Genomic DNA, 24130 nt, shown 5'->3' with positions numbered 1-24130 from the left:
ATTTTACTATTAAATTCTAAAACTATTAAAAGTAATAATATATTTTATAGTAATTAATTAACACTATTAAAATTTATATTAACCACACTAAAATTAATAATATTTCATTAACTCTACTAGGATATTTTGAAATTCAAAAATATCTTTATTTTGTTTACATTTTCCTCTTTCTCGGTGGTTCTCTTCCACTTTATTCTTCTTTTGATTAGATTAATAAAAAGATTATTCCTTCAAAAATTACGAGATACAATAATGCTCATATATCAATTTAAATCTTTTAATCTCGTCAAGTGAAAATCTTTATTACGACCTTAGAATTATTTACATACATGTATGAATTACGTATAATAATAATAATATTATTATTATTATTATTATCATTATTATTAAACTATCAAAAATAAATGGAAGTTTTTATTATAATATTTTTATTTCCTAATGATGAATGATTATTGATTCATATTAATCAAATTTGGAAAGTCAAATTGTATTTTTCATATAAAATAATTAATTTAATTTCAAGTTTATCCATAAAGAGCATAAAAGGAAAAACAAAGGAGAGTGCAACTTCTCGGTGTAGAAACTAGAAAGAGTTAAAAAAATATGTATTAAAGAAAAATTTAAATTTGAGTTATAGTTACAGGTTGTGGCATTGAGACTTGAGAGGCCTGAAACTGAGTCTTCTTGAGCTGTATTTAAGCGCTAATTTTAGTAAATTCTTGTGTATTCAGCAGCTGTCTGTAATCATCTTTGAAATTGTAAATCATTTTCTTTATTTTTTCAGTTTCTCTCTATTCGTCAATCTACGCCATTGACAAAATCCTTTGAGAAACTCAGATAACGATACCGAAATTCAACTTCGTTTGATTTTAAGGGGGAAAAAAGGCGTAGTCATCTTGTATTGTTGTTGTTATTAGTATTATCACTTTCGTTTTATTTGAAGTGTGTTTGGTTTGATTTTGAAATATGGCGGTTCATCAAATTTCGAGTTCTGAAACGACGTCGTTGATGTTGACGTCCGGCGCGAGCGGGCGGATAAACGCGCTGTTTTCTCGTCGCGCGTTGAGGTGTCTTATCGCGATAATTAATGCGGTTATCGTGATATTTTTGGTTCCGTTTCGGTGCTGGAAACGGTGCGTTATGATTAATTTATCGTCGGAGAAGAATAACAAGGAGTTGGAGAAGAATCTTCAGGAGAGCGGTTGCAGCAGAAAGAGCGGCACCGCAGTGCGTGTGCCGGCGAGGATTTTGCCGTGGAGAAATGGTGGCGGTGGTTTGGAGCAGGAGGTTGTGGCGAGGAGATCGTTGGCGGTTAGAAGAGTTTTACAGGATGATTGTGACAGTGGATATGAGAATTCTTACCAAAAAATTAAGAGAGATTTTTCGCTTTTTGTTACTTCAAGAGGTGATACGTTGTTCACACAGTCTTGGACTCCGATTTCGCTTAATGTCAGGTTCGTTACGTAATCATTTTTATGTTAATTCTCATTATCATTGTCATGGAAATATTAATTTGTGTGAAATTTGTTGATTAGTTTGCCGTGTGGTTTGTGAATCACTCCGTAAATTATCATAATGTTTGAGAAAAGAAGACAAGTTTATTCTGAATCACTGCGTAAATATTTTGAATTTTTTGGTGAATTTTTCCAGCTATATCAACTTACGTGTCAAGTTCATATTCCACGTTTTGCATACCGTGTTTGTGATTGACATGTAGATATGTGATTATGCATGCAGAGCTTTGGATGTAAAGGTGGAATGTATAATTAAAGAAAGAGAAAAGGTTTCTGACAAGAAATTTATCATATTTTTTTTATGATATTTTTTGTTGTTGGAAAACAATGTTTTTCATGGTCATTCATGGGTGTGTTTTGCTTTTTGACTTCTTGTTATTAGTTTTTTTCAATAAAAAAATTGGTGTAATTTGGGATGAGGAAGTGGCAGATAGAGATTAGATTACCTAAATATTCTTCTTGTAAGTGTCACCCTCTTTAGATTTGAATATTAGAACTTAAAAAACCTTGACGCTCTGTATCACATTCATCCTTTGGTTTGGCAAAATGGCTGGTTCCAACATGGAGCATACAAGTATATTCTCTCTTATCCCAAATCACCAGTGTTAAAATCGATGGGCACTATGATATCGGAAAGGAATATTATGGTCAGCATGTATTGATTGTTATAATTCTCTGTATATCGACCGTGGCCCGAGGTTTGCAGTGTCCAAGGGAAGCTTTGGCTATTTGCTTCACGCCTGGTCCCCCTCCCAGTGTCTGGACCACAATTTTTTTTGACTCAGAGGTCTAAGAAAGTTTACCCTGTATGGAAGATTTTGAAAGAAATAAAATGGTACTTGTTTAGCTTTCATTCTGCAGATTGAAACCGGATTTGAGAACTAGTTTTTTTCACACTTCTTTTATTATGGGCTTGCAAAATTTAAAATAATAGCAGTGAAGAAGGGAACTGGTTTTGAAGAGAATGTAGAATGATAGGGAGACAGTCTATGCCTCAATTGTGTATGTGGTGTCCTTTGGTTAAAAGATGAACTGTGTCTCATGTTTATGGTAAATGGTAATAACTTAACACTCATGCCTCTCCTTTTCGTTTAGACTTTTATATCTATGTCTTGAATGATTAGGTAAGCAATGCAATGGTAAAAGGACCTGGGTATTTGGCACATGCTACACTTAAAACATGGCATATAGACTTTTCTGATTGTGAACCATGAAAAAAAGGTAATACCACTAAGAAAGCACTGTTTTAAACTTGAAAAAGGCCAGAGTTTAGTGTGAGGCGCTTTGGTACATGAACATTTTGACAAGGGATCTCCGCATCTGTTAATGATGCATTTTGCTAATATTAGCCAAGAGAGGCATTCCTTCATAATTTATCTTTCACTTTTTCAGCCTCACAGGTTTCTGGCATCTGGAAAAATCATGTAAACTCGTACTCATAATCTGTGCAGCATATTGATTTGGTAGCAGAGAACAATATTTCATCTAAGTTGCTGATTAATACTCTTAGATTTATAATTTGTGTGTCTGATAAAAGCTAAGATTATACATGTCAGACATTACTCTTTGCTAATAAATTAATAACAGTATCAAAGCTATAAAACAAAATTTGGCCATGCAGGTGCTGATCTTCCATTTTATAGCCTTCATAAGGAGAAAGCAGCTTTGTAAGCTGAACTACTTCCTATTGGAAGAAGTTCTGATGATCAAATTTTATGTGTGTGGGGTCATGGAGGCTCACCGTACACTATTATTTAAAAGCAAAGTTGGTCAAAAGTTACTATTAGTTGTTAACTCACAAATATCATATTGTTTAAACTAGTCATTGTGTGCTTAAGAACTAGTGGGTCCAAATGGTGCCATCAAAATGTTCTATGTTGATTTTTCGGGGCCTACATCACCCTGTTAATCAAAGACGTCCCAAAAAAAATAAAGCAAGTGGTGTGGCATTAACTGCCTCCACCCTTACTGTTAGAAACCTTTCATGTCTGTCTACTGCTTAGTGTGGGGCTTTATGCTAACCTTGATGGAATAATTTTCCATCTCCCCTCAACAATTTAAGCATTTAGAAGAATTGGTTGGCAGTATTTCCTAACTTTCTAGACTTACGCTACTATTAACTTGAGTTTTACCATACCACTGGACTATATTAGAATGTGTGTGGTCAAATGTTGCCTATCAAAATTCCTGAGGCATAATTTGTTCAAGTCTGTAACCGTCTTACTTCAGTTGAGCCTATTTCAATACTGAAATTCCTGAATTTTATCTTTAAAAAAGAGACTTGTATAAGACATTTCTCCTTAAAGCAAATAGTGTTTTAGTTCAATTGTGGAGTCTTTTGCAATTTTTTTAATGCCTTCCACTGTATTGGTTCTTCTACTTAATATACAGATTAATTTTTCTTCTTATTTTCACTGCATTTGATGTTTGAGATGAAAGTTTTCCGTATTTTATCTTTCTGGTAGAAATGAAATGCTAACACTCATTTATCTCATGCAGAGGACTAGTTGTGCTTTTGCATGGCCTCAATGAACACAGGTTTGTTACTTATGCTGTGTTGATGTAAAACTTATTTGATTATAAAACCTTGATCTATTGCTTAAGACAGTTTTATTATCTGTAATAGTGGCAGATACAGTGATTTCGCCAAGAATTTGAATGCTAATGGATTCAAGGTTTATGGGGTGGATTGGATTGGTAAGTTTGAATCCATGTTGACATGCTGACCATTTTTGCATTCTTAAGGAAACTAATTCTTTCTTGAACTTGCCTGAACATACCTTGAAAAGTCATATTTCTTCCAAGTGCATTTTATTTTTTAAATCATTTTAGTCCTGGAATGACTAGAAGATATTAAATATTCATCTGTGTCTTTGAATGACCTTGTGCTTGACTATCACTTTTATCATAACAGGTAACCGTTGTATGACAAGTATGATACCATTTATGCCTTTGTTGTTATCCTCTCTGTTTTTGGGGAAAATTTTCCTCATTCTATCAACTTATGAACATTATGTGCAGAAATGATTCCTATTACCAAAAGCAGAGTGATATTATCTAGAAGAGTGTTAACTGCTCGTCATCCATTGAGTCAAAAACAAGAAAGANTGTTTTAAACTTGAAAAAGGCCAGAGTTTAGTGTGAGGCGCTTTGGTACATGAACATTTTGACAAGGGATCTCCGCATCTGTTAATGATGCATTTTGCTAATGTTAGCCAAGAGAGGCATTCCTTCATAATTTATCTTTCACTTTTTCAGCCTCACAGGTTTCTGGCATCTGGAAAAATCATGTAAACTCGTACTCATAATCTGTGCAGCATATTGATTTGGTAGCAGAGAACAATATTTCATCTAAGTTGCTGATTAATACTCTTAGATTTATAATTTGTGGGTCTAATAAAAGCTAAGATTATACATGTCAGACATTACCCGCTTTGCTAATAAATTAATAACAGTATCAAAGCTATAAAACAAAATTTGACTATGCAGGTGCTAATCTTCCATTTTATAGCCTTCATAAGGAGAAAGCAGCTTTGTAAGCTGAACTACTTCCTATTGGAAGAAGTTCTGATGATCAAATTTTATGTGTGTGGGGTCATGGAGGCTCACCGTACACTATTATTTAAAAGCAAAGTTGGTCAAAAGTTACTATTAGTTGTTAACTCACAAATATCATATTGTTTAAACTAGTCATTGTGTGCTTAAGAACTAGTGGGTCCAAATGGTGCCATCAAAATGTTCTATGTTGATTTTTCGGGGCCTACATCACCCTGTTAATCAAAGACGTCCCAAAAAAAATAAAGCAAGTGGTGTGGCATTAACTGCCTCCACCCTTACTGTTAGAAACCTTTCATGTCTGTCTACTGCTTAGTGTGGGGCTTTATGCTAACCTTGATGGAATAATTTTCCATCTCCCCTCAACAATTTAAGCATTTAGAAGAATTGGTTCGCAGTATTTCCTAACTTTCTAGACTTACTCTACTATTAACTTGAGTTTTACCATTCCAGTGGACTATATTAGAATGTGCATGGTCTAATGTTGCCTATCAAAATTCCTGAGGCATAATTTGTTCAAGTCTGTAACCGTCTTACTTCAGTTGAGCCTATTTTAAAATTCCTGAATTTTATCTTTAAAAAAGAGACTTGTATAAGACATTTCTCCTTAAAGCAAATAGTGTTTTAGTTCAATTGTGGAGTCTTTTGCAATTTTTTTAATGCCTTCCACTGTATTGGTTCTTCTACTTAATATACAGATTAATTTTTCTTCTTATTTTCACTGCATTTGATGTTTGAGATGAAAGTTTTCCGTATTTTATCTTTCTGGTAGAAATGAAATGCTAACACTCATTTATCTCATGCAGAGGACTAGTTGTGCTTTTGCATGGCCTCAATGAACACAGGTTTGTTACTTATGCTGTGTTGATGTAAAACTTATTTGATTATAAAACCTTGATCTATTGCTTAAGACAGTTTTATTATCTGTAATAGTGGCAGATACAGTGATTTCGCCAAGAAGTTGAATGCTAATGGATTCAAGGTTTATGGGGTGGATTGGATTGGTAAGTTTGAATCCATGTTGGCATGCTGACCATTTTTGCATTCTTAAGGAACCTAATTCTTTTCTTGAACTTGCCTAAACATACCTTGAAAGGTCATATTTCTTCCAAGTGCATTTTATTTTTTAAATCATTTTAGTCCTGGAATGACTAGAAGATAAAATATTCATCTGTGTCTTTGAATGACCTTGTGCTTGACTATCACTTTTGTCATAACAGGTAACTGTTGTATGACAAGTATGATACCATTTATGCCTTTGTTGTTATCCTTTCTGTTTTTGGGGAAAATTTTCCTCGTTCTATCAACTTATGAACATTATGTGCAGAAATGATTCCTATTACCACAAGCAGAGAGATATTATCTAGAAGAGTGTTAACTGCTTGTCATCCATTGAGTCAAAAACAAGAAAGAGAAGCTCTTCGAATTTTGGGACCTTAGTGTAGTTGAAATGCTCTTGAAATGCTGTCATATGTATATATCATAAACCAAATAAAATAATTATATTTCACTGAAATTAAAATCCTTGATTCTAGTTTATATCAAGAGAAGGGGATCATATGTTAGGACCCAAATAAATAAAAGACAATATAGAAGCCTACACCAGCACATATATACAAGGAAAACACTAAAAAAGAAGAAAGCATAGATTAGGACTCTACTTATTAAGAGGAGATGATACAGATTTTGATTCTAAAACCTTATACTAAAGGCTTAGCAACAAGAAGTGATATTTTTAATTGCCCACTAGAGTATTGTGTAGTTCAGTAACAGATGCCATGTACAGTTCTTACAAGGTGAACCATCAGTTTGAGGAATTTGAATTTGCTTCCATAAACTTGGATAGCAAAATTGCAAATTCAAGCCCATTTTGATTTGGTATACATAAGGTGTTAGGATTACTTAAGAATGAAGTATAGACAAAGCAAAGACTCATTGTTTCCTCAAAAGTATTTTAGTGGTAACTTCTACAAGAGTTACCCTTTACCTTTTATTTGATGAGGTGGAAGCTAAGCTCTGTAAAGGCTTACTAATAGTTTTTTTTGAAATTTTTTTACATATAACCATGCATTTATGGCATACTTCCTTCAGCTTATCCTTCAAAACACTATTGCAGTTATTAATGTTTTATAGTCTAGAGACTATGTCTTCAACCATGCATCTATATTTGGATGTTGCAGGGATTGAGTCATTCAATTGGGAAGCCCATTGGTGCCAAAAAGTAAAACCTGAAGCTTCTCTTAATAAGTAAGCTTATCTGTGAGCTTGGGTCTGAACTTATACTCGTAGGAGTGGTAAAGCTTTAAAGCGAGTATGCATGCTTCAAAAATAAGCCAAAACCTCTAGGAACTGTGTTCCTGTTTTATACGAGTCAGGGAGTCATGATTTAGATCTTCAGTCCATATATTTCCTTTCTCGTCTTAAATTTCAATGGATCCAGGAATCACTTCATATTGAATATGTCTATAAGTACATTTGGGCACTTGCATCGAGTGCATTTTGATGTAAATTTTGTGCAAGTTGCAATGGCTGAAACTATCTCAAGGCCTTCTTTTTTCCAAGTATATTAGACTTGGGTGTCTACACACTTCATTGCTGTTAGGCATGTAGTTGACGCTAAATGGATCAATCAGGCATAGCCTAGATGCATTAGCATACGAAAAAGTTGTAATTGACATAAATTTTTAAAGATAGGAAGTTTGAACTTCTGCATATTTTATCATTCAATTTAGTTTTTCATAATTTCTAGTCCAAATCAGATAAGTTTGTTTGCTTTTTCTTTCTCCTTCTAGGTCACGGTGGAAGTGATGGACTGCATGCATACGTTCATTCTCTTGATGATGCTGTCAATGATTTGGTATGTTTTAAGATTCATGTCAAAGATGCTGATAAAATTAACCTTAAAATAAATCTCAGGTTCATTTAAATTATCTTATCTTCAACTTTGTACAGAAATCATTTCTTGAGAAGGTTTTAGCTGATAATCCTGGCCTTCCATGTTTTTGCTTTGGCCACTCGACCGGTGCATCCATTGTGCTTAAGGTAAGTTTTCTATGCAATGAAGAATACTTTAATGATTCTAATTAACTTTTTTCAATAAACAACTTTATAACTTGGAATCTAGTTGTAATTTTCACCATTTACCTGAACAAATTAGGCAGTGCTTGATCCAAAGATCGAGGCCCGTGTAGCAGGTGTAGTACTCACTTCACCTGCAATAGGAGTTCAGCCATCACATCCAATTTTTGTGGTAAGAACACTATTCAATTACATCTTATATGTAGTTTTCCCGACTTGTTTTTGATATTTTCTGTTATGTTAATATTAACGACACACAAAACGTTATCAAATCAATTGGCGCTGCCAATTTTTTGATGTTGATAGTTCATTTATCATAGGTGCTTGCTCCAATTGTCTCATTTTTGTTGCCAAGATACCAAATCAGTGCTGCGAATAAGAAGGGAATGCCGGTGTCTCGGGACCCTGAGGCGCTTGTGGCTAAGTATTCTGACCCACTAGTGTACACTGGATCCATCAGGGTAAGGACTGGCTATGAGATTCTTCGAATCACGACCTACTTGCAGCAGAATCTCAAAAGATTGAGAATTCCTTTTTTTCTGCTCCACGGCACTGCCGACACTGTAACTGACCCAGATGCTTCTCAAAAACTGTACGAGGGAGCATCCTCGACTGACAAAACAATCAAATTATACGAAGGTTTCTTACATGATCTCCTCTTTGAACCGGAACGAGAAGACATTATGAAGGAAATAGTGGAGTGGTTAAATCTTAGAGTACAGGGTCAGAGAGTGCGATGATTGGTCAAAGTCCAAATAGAAAAAGGTATGAAGAAACCAAAAGAACTAGAAATTTGGTGAGAGGCCATAATGCAGAATGCAGCATGAAGCTTCCCCAAGTTAAGTTCATATTTGAAAAAAAAAAAAAAAAAAATGTTGTGCCCAAATAACATGAAAGCACACATGCTGAAACATGGATTAAAACAATGTCTTGAGGATTAAGAAAATCCTCGTAATGTTTTTCATTATTTACATGGCAAAAGATGGGGATTGCCACCGTGTCAAGAATTCGATCGCCCGCGGTTGAAGTTTCTAGACATATTTCCCATTGTTTAGATTAAATATATATTATAATTGCCCCTCCTGCTTATGATTCATGACATAATGTCTTGATAAGTATTATTTGAAAGCTTCATGACCATTTCTGCAAGAAGACTCAAAGAAAAAAAGCCGCAAGAAATGGTACGGTTATACTTATTTAAGTCTCTTGTTCTATTTACTAATTTCATTTTAGGGGATTTGATGCTTTCGTAAAGTTTGAACGCGCTTCGTATTGAACAATGCTGTAATAGGTTTACTTCATGAATCCTTTATATAAATAACAATAACAATAAAAGAGTTCTACTTTCAGATTTACTTGTGAAATAACAAGCACAAGCATATTCACATTATACCACCAAAATAGAAGTTCACTGGCTACAATTCTAACCAGATTATGATCCCTGAGTTGATTTTGATGTATTTGGTCCCTTCATCATCTGACTCGGATTCTCGGAATGACTGCATGCCAAATCTAAGAAAAGGTGACTTAACCAGTGAGGAAAAAAAAAAAAAAAGGTAATAATACGCTCATAAACTCTCTTACAAACAAGACAATAGAAACTCACAATTGATTAACTTGCAATGGATCCCACCTACCCAACAAGAGGTCTTATCTGATCAATTGCGAGTTATCATGTTGCGTTTGTAAGAAAAGTTTGTTAATCTGTCTTTATATATATATATATATATTATCACAAATCAAAACAATTACATGAACCACAACAATAAGCGGCAGCTCCATGATTTTTTTGTTCAGAATAAATCTTCAGAAAAAAGATTAAATATAAAAGATTTTTCAGCAATTTAATTCATACACAATTCCAAATATTCTTTCCACAAAAGAGATACCAGTTCACAACTTGGCAATAAAGAAAGATACAAATTTATAAAGCATAGTCGGCATACCTTAAAAACTTTCAAGAATCAGAATGAAATTGGCACGGCTCTGCTCATCCGCTCTCCTTTAAATTGGAAAAAAAGAAAAAAATAAATAAATAAACATCCAACAGAGATGTCCACTATTATCAAATGTTATAGTTGAACTTCTTTCTAATAACAGGATATGGAGAAAATCTCTGTCTTCTTCTATGTTAAATTAATACATTGAATACAATCACCATCCAGCAGCTCTACATGCACCAGAGGAGAAAGAATAAAACAGGTAGAATGTGCAATGCTCCACATAATGGTCTTAACCATATTGAGATGATAAACCTAAGTGTTTCACATATGAAGTACTTGACCTCGAGGAATCAGCTAATCTTTTTAAGGTTCATCCATCAAAAAGCTTAGGACAGAGTGACCACTGTTTGGAGAAGGAAAAAAATTCGGCAAAGAGACCAAAGAGAATTTTGCAAGAAGTGGAAGTCAATATGAAAGCACAACACCACCATATTGCCATCACCACGCCAGTTAACCTTACTAGTTTTAGTAAAATCATGTATACTGTGTAAATCAATTAGTCATTGACAGTCTAACACCCCATCAAAAAATGATGGAACTGAATCTTCAAAACAGATCTCAAAAGCCTACACACCCAACGTATTAGTCACTCACTTTTTGGGTATTGAAGATGTCCAATTATATGATGCAATTCATTTTAAAAAAGAAAATCTATTTTTGAGTTTAGTGATTTCAGAAGAAATGTCAAATGCACATTTTGGAATGATATAGTTAGAAGTTTCTTGATCATTTTATCTACATGGGAGCACAAGCTATTCATTTTCATGTTCTAAATTCTAACGCATGCTCAATGATATGTAGTTATAAGAGTTTGAAACTGATATGCAAATAGCCAATAGAACCAGATAGAATATACCTCCAACACGGTTTTATATTCCTGATCGACTACTTTGCAGAGAATTTCATAACTCTTGTCAACTCTAGTCTGCATAAAACAAGACTATGAATACAGATAACATGAAGATATCATGTGTAATGTGTTCAACAATTGCATACCAATGGATCAACTCTTGATGGTGATATACTTGATATGATATATCTGCAAGCAATAAAGATTCAATAATGAGTCAGCCATATAAACCAGTTCCAATAACAAAATCCTAAGCGAAAAACAATTAAGGTGAACATATGAAAAAAAGGTGAACCATTTTGAAGTTTTACAAACATAAACACCATGTAAAAATGGCAATTGAGATTCTTATCGATTAATTTGTCCTTAGATTCAAGATGTGTGTCAACAGTGATGAACTCCATGACAAGCTGACCATCACTTTCTCACAACAAAAGATTTTAATAATATTCACCTATGCCTTTAACCATTCCCAAATAAATGAAGCTACAACTTGCTGCTCTAAATTGCTGGGTTTTATTCATATATGTTTTAAAATCAACATCACACTAAGCAAATCGTTGTTACTTCATATTATAGAGCCTTTAGGAACAAACATACGAAGAAAAGAAGCATGTGAATGTTTTCAGTTTGGTAGCAACTGATAGGACAACAATATGGTAGAAACATTAAGTCTAGAGGGGATGAGTTGCCCTGTCCAAAAACCAATTCATCACAGAGCATGTTAATATTTTCAGTTTTCTCGATAGACCATTTTCAGCTCTGGAAAGATTTCAATTCTTTAGTTTCATCCAATGATATGAGGACTTTTTAATACAGTACAAACACTGCATAAGAACTAGAATGAAAATAGACAGTTAAAAGAAAGGAAGGAGACCATCATATTTATTTTTCCTCTTTATCTAGGATGAAGCACTACTTTATTATTACTTTGCATCTAAGAGGACTTTCCCCCTAGAATAAGGTCTGCTTGACTTCTGCAGAAGGAATTATTGAAACAGTACTCAAATAATATATAAATTAATAAAATAGCTCCTTTGAATTAATCATAGAGCTTTTAAATTGATATAAAAGATATATGGTGGTACTGTCAAGGTTAAAAATTTACCTCAGCTTACTTAAATAGAAATTCATTGCTAACAAGTTTGTTTTTTGAACAGTTAGCACCACAGCACCCATGCAGTTCTACAGAAGATGAAATTACTACATTAAGGACAAACATGAAACACATAATGTATCTTTAATGTTAAAATAGGGAAACCGGCTCAGTGATATGCAGACTTTTATCAAATCTAAAATAGAAAACATTATGGAAATTCCAACATGAGAACACTTTGATAAGAGCAATAAAAATTCAAGAAAAAATGTAGTGTGATACATCAATATTGACATTTTACAATGTTGCTGACACTGTCTTATTGAAAAATATTTTATTAATCATCAGCAAAACATATTTGGAGAACAGAAATTTTCACCTTACGAGCAATTAGCTCAATCAATTGCATCAAGAATTTCCCTAGTCCTTTCCTCTGAAGACGAGGCTCAAGCTGTAGTTCATACACATAGAGAACCGGGACCTCTTCCTCCAAGGTAAACCGATAATGTACAAATCCAACAATAGGGGCTTTATCTTCAGTAGCACTTGCATTTGGAGGTTTGCCCTCACGTACAAAAATGTAACGTGCTTCAGGGGCAACCATTTCTCTACGCTTCACCTTTTCCTCTGTGGGCCACTCAGAGCCATAAGGCCCCTCCATATTGACCTATTAAGTTCGAAAAAAGTTAGTAAATGAGATAACTACAAAACTATACTACACATCCCAAGCAATATTCCAAATATATAATCACAATTAACATGTCATTATCGTTAATATAATGCTTCCCATATCAGGTCATCATTTACAAATCACTTAACAAAAAATTTGAGATACTACTTAGAAAGACGTATCTCAAGTTATATCTCAGATTCCTAATCCCAAGTGATGTGTCCAACCAATATTACTAACCGCATCAGCTCATCATTTACACATTACCTACCACATAAAACAACGCATCACTTGATTTAAAACAGGAAAAATGAGATAGTACTCAAAACCTATAGCATTATCCGAAATTCAGAATACCACTTCAGCCGTGTAACATTATTCAATAATTAAAGTACATATAATTGAACTGGACTCTTAAAAATGAACAAATAAATAAATTAAGACTAGGTGAGATTACCTTTAGCAGATTTTGAATGTAGTGCTTCTCAGAAGAGGAAAGTTTATCCCCACGCCCAGATTCCAAATGCACACACACGCCTAATAATCAAAATCACCATTGCACAAAATTCAAACTTATCTATAAGACCCAAGCACATAAAAGGGAAAAATCACGAAAATACCATTCCTTTGGAAATGGCGAAATGGCGGGAAATAATCGAGATGATCGTTTTGAGCATAAGCAGCTTTGATAAGTTGATCGATTGCCTTCTTCTTTTCCAGAATCTAAACACATTAAAATTAAATTACATCAAACAGTTTATAAAATATCAAATCAATCCCTCAAATTTTATCAAAACAGTCACTAAAAGCTTTTACCTCTCGTCGTTTAAGCTTCTTCTCTGAGCTACTACTGCTTGGGAGCCTCCTCGACTCCATTGATGCTCACTGCTCTCTCTCTCTCTGTTTGTGTTTCAATTTTTTTGATTTTCCCTCTCGAAGACGTTTCTGGTTCGAAGCCTTTGTTTTTGTGGCTTGTTAAATCATTGATGAAAAATATGAATTAAATCATTCTGGTCCTTGAGGTTTGGCCTATTTACCAGTGAAATCTGATAATAACACTTAGGTCCTATTTTTGTAAAAGTCCAAAATACCCTTTCCAAGTTAATAATTTTTATCTTATAATTACCATAATTGTTCTTAATTTTTAACAGTTCAGTTACCAACCTTTTATTTTTTATAATTTCAAAACAAAATTGAGGGCATTTTAGACTTCTACAAAAAGTTGTGATAAAATTACTTTCAGACAGGGACTTAAACGATACTATCATATTCTACGGGATCTAACGGTTATGGTCCAAATCTCAAGGACCAAAATAGATTTAAGTCATGAAAATATTATTAATTGGTTGGTTTTTTATAAATTTATTTATAATATTATTAATTAATAATTAATCACTTTGCAAATTTGGCTTTGGCTATCAAATTGAACAAATTTTGTCATAATTGTGTAGTAAATTGATAATAAACTATGACAAGTTAGATCCTACGAGATGATGTTAGATCTTAACATTGTGATAAATTACGGGTGTTAGATGACACAGTAAAATATTTTAAATAAATAATTATACACATAAATGATATTTATTTTAGTTCAATTCATATAGAGTGACATAAAGTTTAATTATAATTGAAGAACTAGATTAATTGTGCAAAAGAAACATTAACTAAGTTGGTTATTTGAACTTAAAAGTATTTATTTTGGGGGTTTATAAAATCTTAATTGTTAATTATTCATTCTCTAACGAATCACCTCATCACTTCTACCCTTATGATACGAGTCTCATCATCCAGCCATCAGCATCTTATACTAATTAATGGCGGCACATAGTAATGCTGATCGTGTGACAACATTGTGCCCGATTATTATAATTATAATTATTTTGATTTTGTATTAATTATAATTATTTTAAGGTTGGTATTCTTTTTATTTCATAATATAAATTTCAAAATATTTGACTTCAGAAATTTTTGTTTTAAATAAATATGTATCTTTACGTATTTTCTTAAATTCATTTATCCTAATAAATTCATTTTGTAATTAATTTTTTTTTTTTATTATCGTTCTATTAAATGTTTGTTTAGATTTGTTATGTAAATGTGTAACCCTAAAAAGTATCATTGTAAGTTCAAGGTTGATTTTTTTGAATTTTGGACACTTAGTGAAGGATTTAAGAAATTGTTTTCAGTTTGTTATAGATGAGAGGGGTAAAATAGACTTTTGAATTTAAAACTGGATGGAACCCTAACATATCATTAACAATATTAATAACATGTGTGTTTTTAATACTTTCTGAACGAAGGGTGTCAATGAATATGAATGTGACTTTGATACCATAATAAAGTGGATTTGAGTAGAACTCATTCCTAAAAGCTAGCTCAAGAAAAGAGGGAGTTTAACCACTCATATATACAGCATAACAATCCACCAATTTGGCGATATGAGACAAATACAACTTCTAACATTCAAATTGTTTTTAACTTTGTTTCATTGCTTTTTTCACTATCTTTCTTTTACCTATTTCAATAATTTATCTGGATTTTTCAATTGAAAGGAGGTAAATTGATTTATTTCAATTGAATGAGTTTGATTGATTGCAAAACGGGTTTGCATTCACTATTTCATGTTTTTGTGTCCACAATTCTAGTGTTTACCACCATCCGATATATTACTATTAGCCAGCTCCACACTATAGATCTATAACAATAAAAAATCAATAATACTATACTTACAAAAAAATCTTACAAAAATTTTCATACGAAATGAGGTGGCAAAAACTGAATAGAATAGTGAATTTAATGAGTTCAACTTTTTGTTACACTCTTCCATTCATTTTTTGCAGCATCACTTTGTATGGAGATCTTTGTAAAATTTCTTTATAAGTGTAATATTACTAAAAAAAAAAAAAACAAAAAAATCCTTAATTTCAATTACTTATGCCGATTCTAACCCTTACCCAAAAATCCTTAATTCTATCTTTACCAAAAATTCCTAATTTCAATTATTTATATAGAAGTATTAAATTATATCGTGTATATCTTCTGCATATATAATATTAATATTACCTGATATAAAAAAATTATTTGTTATGTTTTAAATGTAGATATAGTTTCTATAGCCTTCCTACAATGTACGATCAACTCATAAGACCTATTGTGGCGGATATAATCGAGATTGAAGTGGAGGTGAGATTTTTTAAGGAAATGAAAGTGCGGAATAAGGCGTAGATAGTTGTACAAGTATATAAGGTACATTGTTCAAACTCTAACCCTAGAATTTGAATTATGGTCTTTTTTTTTTTTTTTTTTTTTTGTGACAAATTTCATTTTTTTTAACATTAATGTTTTGAACAATGTTACTTAAATACGTGTACAACCATCTACATATTATTGTAAATGTTACATTAATAGAAAAATAGATTATCTTCATCATTATTGAGAATTATATATTAAATATGTTTGGTTAGATTAAAATAAATTAATAAGTATAAATAATTAATATGTTTGGTTAGGTAAGTAAAAGAATTATAGGAGAAGCTTATTAAATTGCTTTTTTTTTTTTAAAAAAAGAAAATATTATAATTATATTATTATTTTTTATCTCCGAGAATTTAGCTAAAACTCCATAGTCATAATAAACGTTTAAAATTTAACAAAATATCACTAGCCAACCTTTGGCCCTTGCCTCCTTTGCTGCTGGTCAACAACCCTTTGCCTTCCCTTGTCGTCGATCATCCTCTCCATCCCCTCCATGTCGTCGTGACACTTTGTCTCCCCTACCACTGACAACAATTCGACTTCCAACGACGTTTCCTCCATTTTCCAACATCGTTTGCCCTTCCCCAGTTGATTCTGTCAAAGATTGGTTGTGATTATTCATATTCCATCGACTGCGGTTCAACTTCTTCACCAAATTTTGCTCACTTTTAGGCGATGTTTGGGCTCCCCAACTACCTATTTGGACACCCTAGCACCTGATCAACCTTCCCTCATGTTTGATCATCATTTTGCCATCAACAGTGGTGGCTAGCGATCGACGATGGTGGTCGACGATCAACTGTGATACTAATTTGGCGATGACATTTGGTAAAAATATAAGAGTAATAATGTCTTACAAATCTTGTATATAAGGTTAAAATAGCCTATGAATATTCCTGTAAATTGTTTTGAGATAAAAAAAAGGGCATTAGTGTCCAAATTTTTTATTAATTAGAGATAAAATTGCAACAAAATTAATATTACCAAATAATCTTAGAATACCTAAGAAAAATGGAGTATTCAAGTTACCATCTATATAGCCTACAATAATCACTATTAGTATTGAAGGATTATCGGAATCTTTTATTACTTGACAATTAAACATGATAATGTCAGTAATATAAGATAATATTACTAGAGAAATACAGGATTACCCCCAAACAAATGCTCCCTTAAAGTAAGTTCACATAAGCATCAATAAAATCTCTGCCATCTCAAAAACATATTAACTCGCCAAGAAACAGAATGTCAAGAATAAATCTCAATTATTTTCAAGATACAGATCACTCACAATTTTTAAAGGCACACCATTTTCAAGATAGAAATCACTCACAATTTTCAGATACACCATTCTTTTCAGAATAAGAAATACTAACATAAAATGTAGACATGCAAAGATTTACATACGTATTAATCTTTGAGACCCATTTTCTTCAATCACTCGGGATGGATGATCAACTTTTTTGCCACTAATCGGATGCCTGCACTCTGCTGATAATCATATGGATCAACGGAGAGGAATGCATCCACAAAGGTACCTTGTTTGAACAAGCTATCGAGCTCTGCAGCATCAAATTTGACGGACGCAAGCTTTTGTACAGTCCCAGATGGTCCTTTCTGGCATATCTCTGTGTCATATCGGGTAACATCGCCACTTACAGTAGTAGGTATGCTGTTTAAAACAGGGGGAACACGTATCTAATTAGGTGCATTCTCAGTACATGAAGAACAAAGACTAATTTAACACTGAAGCAAAGATCAATGTTTCATTAGCTATATTTTGCATGTCATAGTCATGCTATGAACAATGGCTATGATACTGCAATTCACATATTCATCTTCAAATATATTACAAACTTTTGAACCACTTCATTGTTGCATTAACCCAAATAAATCATGAAAATCATTGAAAAGAATTACTACTTAAAGAAAACTAAACGTTAATGATTAATAAATTATGAATCAATGCACATGGAAAAATGAGTTTCTTGAAGATCTTGTGCCTGCGTTTTGTTTTCCTTTTCATTTGTAATTTTTGCACCTAAGACACTACTCAAGGAAAAAAAACACATAGGGAAATATATCAGGTATTCTAAATTCCAGAAGCATGCAGTTCCATGAGGAAAAAATATATACATTCCTGGCGACAGAAATTTAATATTTTGCAGTATTTCATAAGCTGAAGCAATCATTCATTTCCTTGTCACAACAACAAAAAAAAAAAAAAAAAAAAAATGAATGAAACCTATGAAGGGAAGACTTACCGTAATCTTGCGGTGGGATAGTTATAGAAGCAATTTTTTCTGGTCACAACAGGCTGCCACTCAGAACTACTACCAGAATCCATGCTCAATTTCTGTGCAGCACTATCACATGCATCAAGAACCTCACATAAAATTGGAGGTACGTCAACCACAAAACTCAACTGTGGCAAAAACATCCAACTTAATCCACCATATCGTATTCTCAAACGAGCACAATAAAGATGCAAAATGACATCTCTGTGCAATATTTTAATTCTCTGACTTTGACTACCATGAAACCCTCGGAAGAAACAGGCACTGATGTTAGGAGTTGAAACTTTATCAGGCTCTATAAATGCATCATGGCCACTTGAACCCTCAGAGACAGCAGCTGCTGAATTCATCTCGGGAGACATCAATTCCGTCTTTTCTTCCATGGTGACATCTGGCTGAAGGGATTTAATTTCCATCTGATTGCTAAGTTGGTCCATAACAAAAGAACCTGTTCCCTCTGGATTAGCTACAGCTGAATCAGAGACCTCCTCCCCTCTTTTGTGAGTCAGCAAAGATCTGTTGACAGTGAATATGTCTGGGAGGATTGACTCCTGCAAATATGGCAAAGTTAGGTCAATTGATAGCTTGTTCAAAGTCATTATATGGTAAAATTAAAATAAGCCTAGGTACACAAAAAAAGGAAAAAAAAAAAAAAAAAAGGCATTTGTGCGATCATATAAAAAAGAGAATCGACACAACACTTCAACAAATGCTATATTTAATAATCTTACTGACTTTGATACTAAAAAAGGAATCAGTAAACGGTAGAAGTTGCAAGCTAATATGACATAAAATAGTTATGGTCAGAACAAAAGAAGACGTGCATGGTGACATTGTCCTGTTTTGCAGCATGAGGCTTAGCTTAAAGTAAAATTTGAAGACATTAAAGGTTAATGCATTGAAGTTCGTGGAGGATTTTCATCTTTCACCAAAGTTCTGAAAGCTATCTATCCATTTGTCTGTATGCAATATTGCTCTGATCATCGTGAAAACACAGTTGAACAAGATGAACTAGCAATAAAGCATGTCGTACTCATTGGATGGCAAATAGAGCTGACACATAACTGATTAAAATTTGAAGAAACCATAAACTGGCAATGGCTTATCAGCCAAGAAAAAGCAAGTCTACTGCTTTAGAAACTAAATAATTACCAAGAACAAGACTGTTGCGCAATGCTTGAGAACTTCAAGATTCATCCGAACATCATCTAAGCTCCTGAGAGAAAATAGCAAAAGTTATTATCTCAAGGAGAAGGGGAGAACAAATAAGATAACTCCTTGGAGGCAGTAAAAATACCTATGTGTCTGCTGCCCAAGCTCAAAGTACTCGGCTAGAGTGGCCATCTGCAGAGATATTAACATATCAACATCCAAAAGTCAACAGTAATAAAAAACCTAAAATACAATACCATTGAGTAACCCTGTAAACTGAGTGCAAGTTAGCTTTCCATAAATTCATGCTTAGACATAATATATGAGATATTAGGAACCTGGTTGCAAGATATCAAGTTAGGGCTAAATCATAATAGCAATATTCAGAAGTTTCTCAAAAACAAGGGCACTTTCTGGGTTCATAATTCTGTGGATTACATTAAGAAGAATTTAATATGATTTTAGAAAAAAAAAATTAATAAGAAGGATTTTGGAATTCAGAAGGCATAGAATACTAAAAATAGTGATATGATAAAAAACAACAGACAAGAAAGTACATTAAGACTTAGTTGCAAATGAGCAAATAGAGGAGGGACCTGAGAGGTCAAAAAGAGCAAAGAGGAGAAACCATTTCACCTATACACAATATGTGAGAATTTAACCCTTCTTATATATAAGGGTACCCATTTTTAAACATCTCCGAGGGAAACCAAACAATAAAAAGTTATAACCTTCGTCCATCTCACTTTCTATCCCCCAAGCATGAACCCCTTCACTTCGCCTCTCTTTACCTTCATACCAAACACGTGTCTAAGGAAAAGTATAGTCCAATGACAACAAAAACAAGAACCTTAATTCAGAAGAATATAGAATAATATAAAAACAATGGAAACGAAAAAAAAAAAAGGAGAGAGAAAAGCTTGGTCTTTAATGGAAACTAAGTCACACAGATAAACATGAAATGGTCCCAAAACACACATTAATTCAGATATAACTGGTGAATTTATAATTATAAGAACTTAAACGAAAGGGAGGCCAGTAAATATTACCTTCATGTCACCAGCTCTCCTTCCAAACCTCTGCGTCAACAATGCCCAGGTGTCAATCGTCTCCTTTGGCTCAGGAGGGGCCTGACCAACCTCCGCAAATGCCTCTTTTATTATCTCACAATCAAACTTCACTATGTTATGACCTGCCCATATTCTCCCTACACACAAAAACACAATCAATTTCACATCAAAATCACAACTTTAAATAATTTCAACAAAAAAGGCAAGAACTTTAAATGGACCGTGGAGGATGTCAAAAACGGTATCGGCGATTTCTGCGAAGGTAGGGGCAGAGTTGATGGCGTCAGGCGTGATGCCGTTCCTGCGGGCGGAGAATGAGGAAATGAGCGAGGGGTCGGTGGGTCGGACGAGAGTGGAGTAGTGATCGAGCTCCTTGAGTTTTTTAGGACATACGAGGATGGCTCCAAATTCAAGAATGGTGTGGGGCTGGTCGGGGGTTGAGAAGGTGGTTTCGAGGTCAAAGAAGGCGATTTCGGATCTGTCTGCAGGTGTACCCATGGCTGCAATGGATGGCTGCAATTGTGCGAAGAGGTTAACGTAGGCACCAATTTGATTCGTATTTAAGATTGACTACTTTCGATTTTTTGTTAACTTAAAAAAATGAGGTTTTGCTTGCTGGATAAGTTTCATAAAGCACACAAAGAAAACATCAAAAGTTAAAAACAAAAAGCAATTAAAGAAAAAGAAAAGCTTGATCTTTATTAGATACGCACAGATAACATGAAAGGGTCCCAAAAAACGATTAATTCACATATAAATGGTGAATTTATAATTACAGGAAAAACTAAAGCAAAAGGGAGGTCAGTAAATATCACCTTCATGTCACTAATTCTCCTCCCAAACCTCTGCGTCAACAATGCCAAGTAGTCAATCGTCCCCTTTGGCTCGGGGAGGGCCCGACCCACCTCCCCAAATGCCTTTCTTATTCTCGCACAATAAATCTCACTATGTTATGACCCGCCCATATTCTCCCTACACATGCAAACACAATCAAATTCACACCAAAATCACAACTTTAAATAACCTAAACAAAAAAGATAAGAAATTTGAACGGACCGTGGAGGATATCAAAGACAGTATCAGCGATATCGGCCAAGGAAGGGGCACAGACGACGGCGTAGCGAGTAATGCCGTTGCAGCGGACGGAGGGAGAGGAAATGAGCGAGGGGTCGACGGGTCTGACAAAAGCGGAGTAGCTATAAAGCTCCTCCAATTTTTTAGGACATATAAGGATGGCTCCCAATTAAAAAATGGTGTAGGCTGGCCGGGTCGGGTTGGGTCGGTGATTTCCACATCGAAGAAGGCCATTTGTATACCTATGGCTGCAATGGATGACTGAAATTGAGCGAAGAGGTTAATGGAGGCGCCACTTTGACAGGGTTGGATACCCAAAAAAACCCGTGACTATCACACGGGGAATACTCGAAAAAGTTCGGGTTTGGGGGCTTTTTTCCGTTCGCCAGAACCCGGTACGGGGGTGGGAAAAGGTGGAAAACCTGCAAAACTCGACCTCGTCCCTGTCCCGCTAAAAATATAAAATATATTAATATATATAATTAATTAATTTAATAAAATAAAGAAATCCGAGGGTGTTCCGGTAGGAGGAAGAGTATTTCATTCCCTTCCCGATGATATCAGTCCCATCTCTGCTTTGAAAATCTGGGGTTAGGGGCTTAGGGCTGGGAAAGGATAAAGCAATATGTGAGCGGTAAGCCCGATCATTAAATATTAGCGGGTACGGGCTCCATTTTAGGAATAACAGAAAATTTTGGTGCCGGCCGTTAGTATATTATAACCTATACAATAAAAATTAGCGCAGGACTCAATTTGACAAATTTTCTCTAACAACTCCACCGTACAGTTCGTAATTAATAGCTCATAATTAGATAGATAAAACTCATAATGAGTAGACAAAATCTATTTACGAACTAATTAATTTCAAACTGCCTTATTGAGATTATGAGAGAAAGTTTATAAGATTGGGATATCAATGTCGTTCTCTCACTATTTATGTTGTTGGCCATTACACTCTGCGTTCAATATTAAGGTTGATATTATCGAACCTATTCACAATTTCTCGTTCGACTATAATGCTTAATTTTAATAGCATTATAACCCTTCTGTTGTAAAATATTTTGGTAGACATCATTGTCTTTAAATTTGAGGCGATGAATGGAGGAGGGGGCGTTGGCTATAAAAAGCCCTTTTCCCCTTAATTTTATGATTACAATGAAGTGAGAAAGATAAGAAGATTTACAGCCCCCTTCAACTTTACCTTCTTAAATATTTTGTCTTCCTTAATTTATTACACTTATACCACTAAGATTATAACACGTTATCAACACGAAGAGCTTAACAAGTGTGATGATGCACGCCTATTGAAAGATGGACTTCGAAACTGAGACATCGATATCCATTAATGGAGGAGACATTTGTACAGTAGGCAGTGCAATAACGTATACCATCCTTCGGGATAGAAAAAATTTCTCAACTTTTACCTTTACTGAGATTAAAATAAATACCATATCAGGATCAGCAAACATTATTGAGGGCTCTGGAAGAGCAAAACTCATGTTACCAAGCGGAATTAAATTAAGTATCCATGATGCTTTATATTCTAGCAAATCCAGAAGAAATTTGCTTACTTACAAAGATATACGACTCAATGGATACCATATTGAAACTTTAAGTGAAAATGATAGTGAGTTTCTATGCATCACTACTAATATTTCATGCTAGAAGCATGTACTAGAGAAACTCCATGCTTTCTCATCAGGGTTATATTACACATTCCTGAAGAATTTTGAAGTCTATGCAGTTATGAACCAGAAGTTCCCTGATCCTGAACTTTTTAAAATTTGGCATAACTATCTTGGTCACCCAAGATCTACTATGATGTGTAAGATCAAAGAAAACTCACATGAGCACCCATTAAAGAACCTGAAGATTCCATCAGCTAATGAGAGTGCTTGTATTGCTTGCTCACAAGGCAAATTGGCACTTAAGCCATCCAACACTAAAGTTGGTGTAGAATCCCCATCATTTTTACAAAGAATTCAAAGGGGCATATGTGGACCTATTCATCCACCAAGTGGACCTTTTCGCTACTTCATGGTACTAATTGACGCATCAGCACGATGGTCACATGTTTGTCTACTATCTACCTGCAATATTGCCTTTGCTAGATTACTGGCACAAATTATCAGATTACAAGCACACTTTCCAGATTACCCAATTAAAGCAATCCGTTTGAACAATGCTAGTGAGTTTACCTCAAAGACATTTGATGATTATTGTATAGCAATGAGAATTGATGCTAAGCACCCAATAACACATGTACATACCCAAAATGGTATGACAAAGTCATTTATAAAGCATATCCAATTAATTGCAAGAACTTTGCTATTACGTACACAATTACCGACATATGCTTGGGCTCATGCTGTTTTACATGTTGCGGTGTTAATTCGCCTAAGACCCATTGCATATCATCAATACTCTCCAGTACAACTTGTATTTGGACATCAACACAATATATCCCATTTAAGAACTTTTGGTTGTGCTGTGCAAGTTCCAATTGCACCCCCTCA

General features: G+C 34.1%; 3 protein-coding genes across 5 annotated transcripts; 1 reads left to right on the top strand and 2 right to left on the bottom strand.

Annotated features, from left to right (window-relative positions):
* The first annotated feature begins 621 nt into the window (after positions 1 to 621).
* LOC116139618 (monoacylglycerol lipase-like) lies at positions 622 to 9020 on the top strand. Of its 2 annotated transcripts, none has more exons than XM_031425294.1 (7): positions 622 to 1454; positions 4014 to 4052; positions 6003 to 6073; positions 7862 to 7926; positions 8022 to 8111; positions 8227 to 8319; positions 8468 to 9020. In XM_031425294.1, the coding sequence occupies exons 1-7, from the start codon at positions 967 to 969 to the stop codon at positions 8885 to 8887; spliced, it is 1266 nt and encodes a 421-aa protein (XP_031281154.1). In that variant the 5' UTR covers positions 622 to 966; the 3' UTR covers positions 8888 to 9020. The 2 variants fall into 2 exon arrangements, with proteins under 2 accessions (XP_031281154.1, XP_031281153.1); XM_031425293.1 differs by lacking the exon at positions 6003 to 6073 and adding an exon at positions 4141 to 4211.
* Positions 9021 to 9412: 392 nt separating this feature from the next.
* LOC116139621 (N-alpha-acetyltransferase 40) lies at positions 9413 to 13709 on the bottom strand. 2 transcript variants are annotated; one of them, XM_031425296.1, is made up of 9 exons: positions 13583 to 13709; positions 13387 to 13489; positions 13224 to 13303; positions 12476 to 12763; positions 12109 to 12185; positions 11147 to 11189; positions 11007 to 11075; positions 10094 to 10149; positions 9413 to 9659 (listed from the first exon to the last, which is right to left on the bottom strand). In XM_031425296.1, the coding sequence occupies exons 1-8, from the start codon at positions 13640 to 13642 to the stop codon at positions 10138 to 10140; spliced, it is 732 nt and encodes a 243-aa protein (XP_031281156.1). In that variant the 5' UTR covers positions 13643 to 13709; the 3' UTR covers positions 9413 to 9659; positions 10094 to 10137. The 2 variants fall into 2 exon arrangements, with proteins under 2 accessions (XP_031281156.1, XP_031281157.1); XM_031425297.1 differs by having other exon boundaries at positions 9413 to 9646.
* Positions 13710 to 17458: 3749 nt separating this feature from the next.
* On the bottom strand, positions 17459 to 21699 carry LOC116139620 (protein NEN1-like). Its single transcript, XM_031425295.1, has 8 exons — positions 21597 to 21699; positions 21356 to 21512; positions 20762 to 21053; positions 20520 to 20677; positions 19616 to 19662; positions 19471 to 19534; positions 18286 to 18407; positions 17459 to 17693 (listed from the first exon to the last, which is right to left on the bottom strand). The coding sequence occupies exons 2-8, from the start codon at positions 21359 to 21361 to the stop codon at positions 17459 to 17461; spliced, it is 924 nt and encodes a 307-aa protein (XP_031281155.1). The 5' UTR covers positions 21362 to 21512; positions 21597 to 21699.
* Between the last annotated feature and the right edge of the window lie 2431 nt (positions 21700 to 24130).

Source organism: Pistacia vera, unplaced genomic scaffold (genome assembly GCF_008641045.1).
Source record: "Pistacia vera cultivar Batoury unplaced genomic scaffold, PisVer_v2 Contig356, whole genome shotgun sequence".
In the NCBI taxonomy this organism is placed as follows: domain Eukaryota; kingdom Viridiplantae; phylum Streptophyta; class Magnoliopsida; order Sapindales; family Anacardiaceae; genus Pistacia; species Pistacia vera.
The sequence above is the reverse complement of the archived record's forward strand: the minus strand, read 5'-3'. Positions and strand labels throughout refer to the sequence as shown.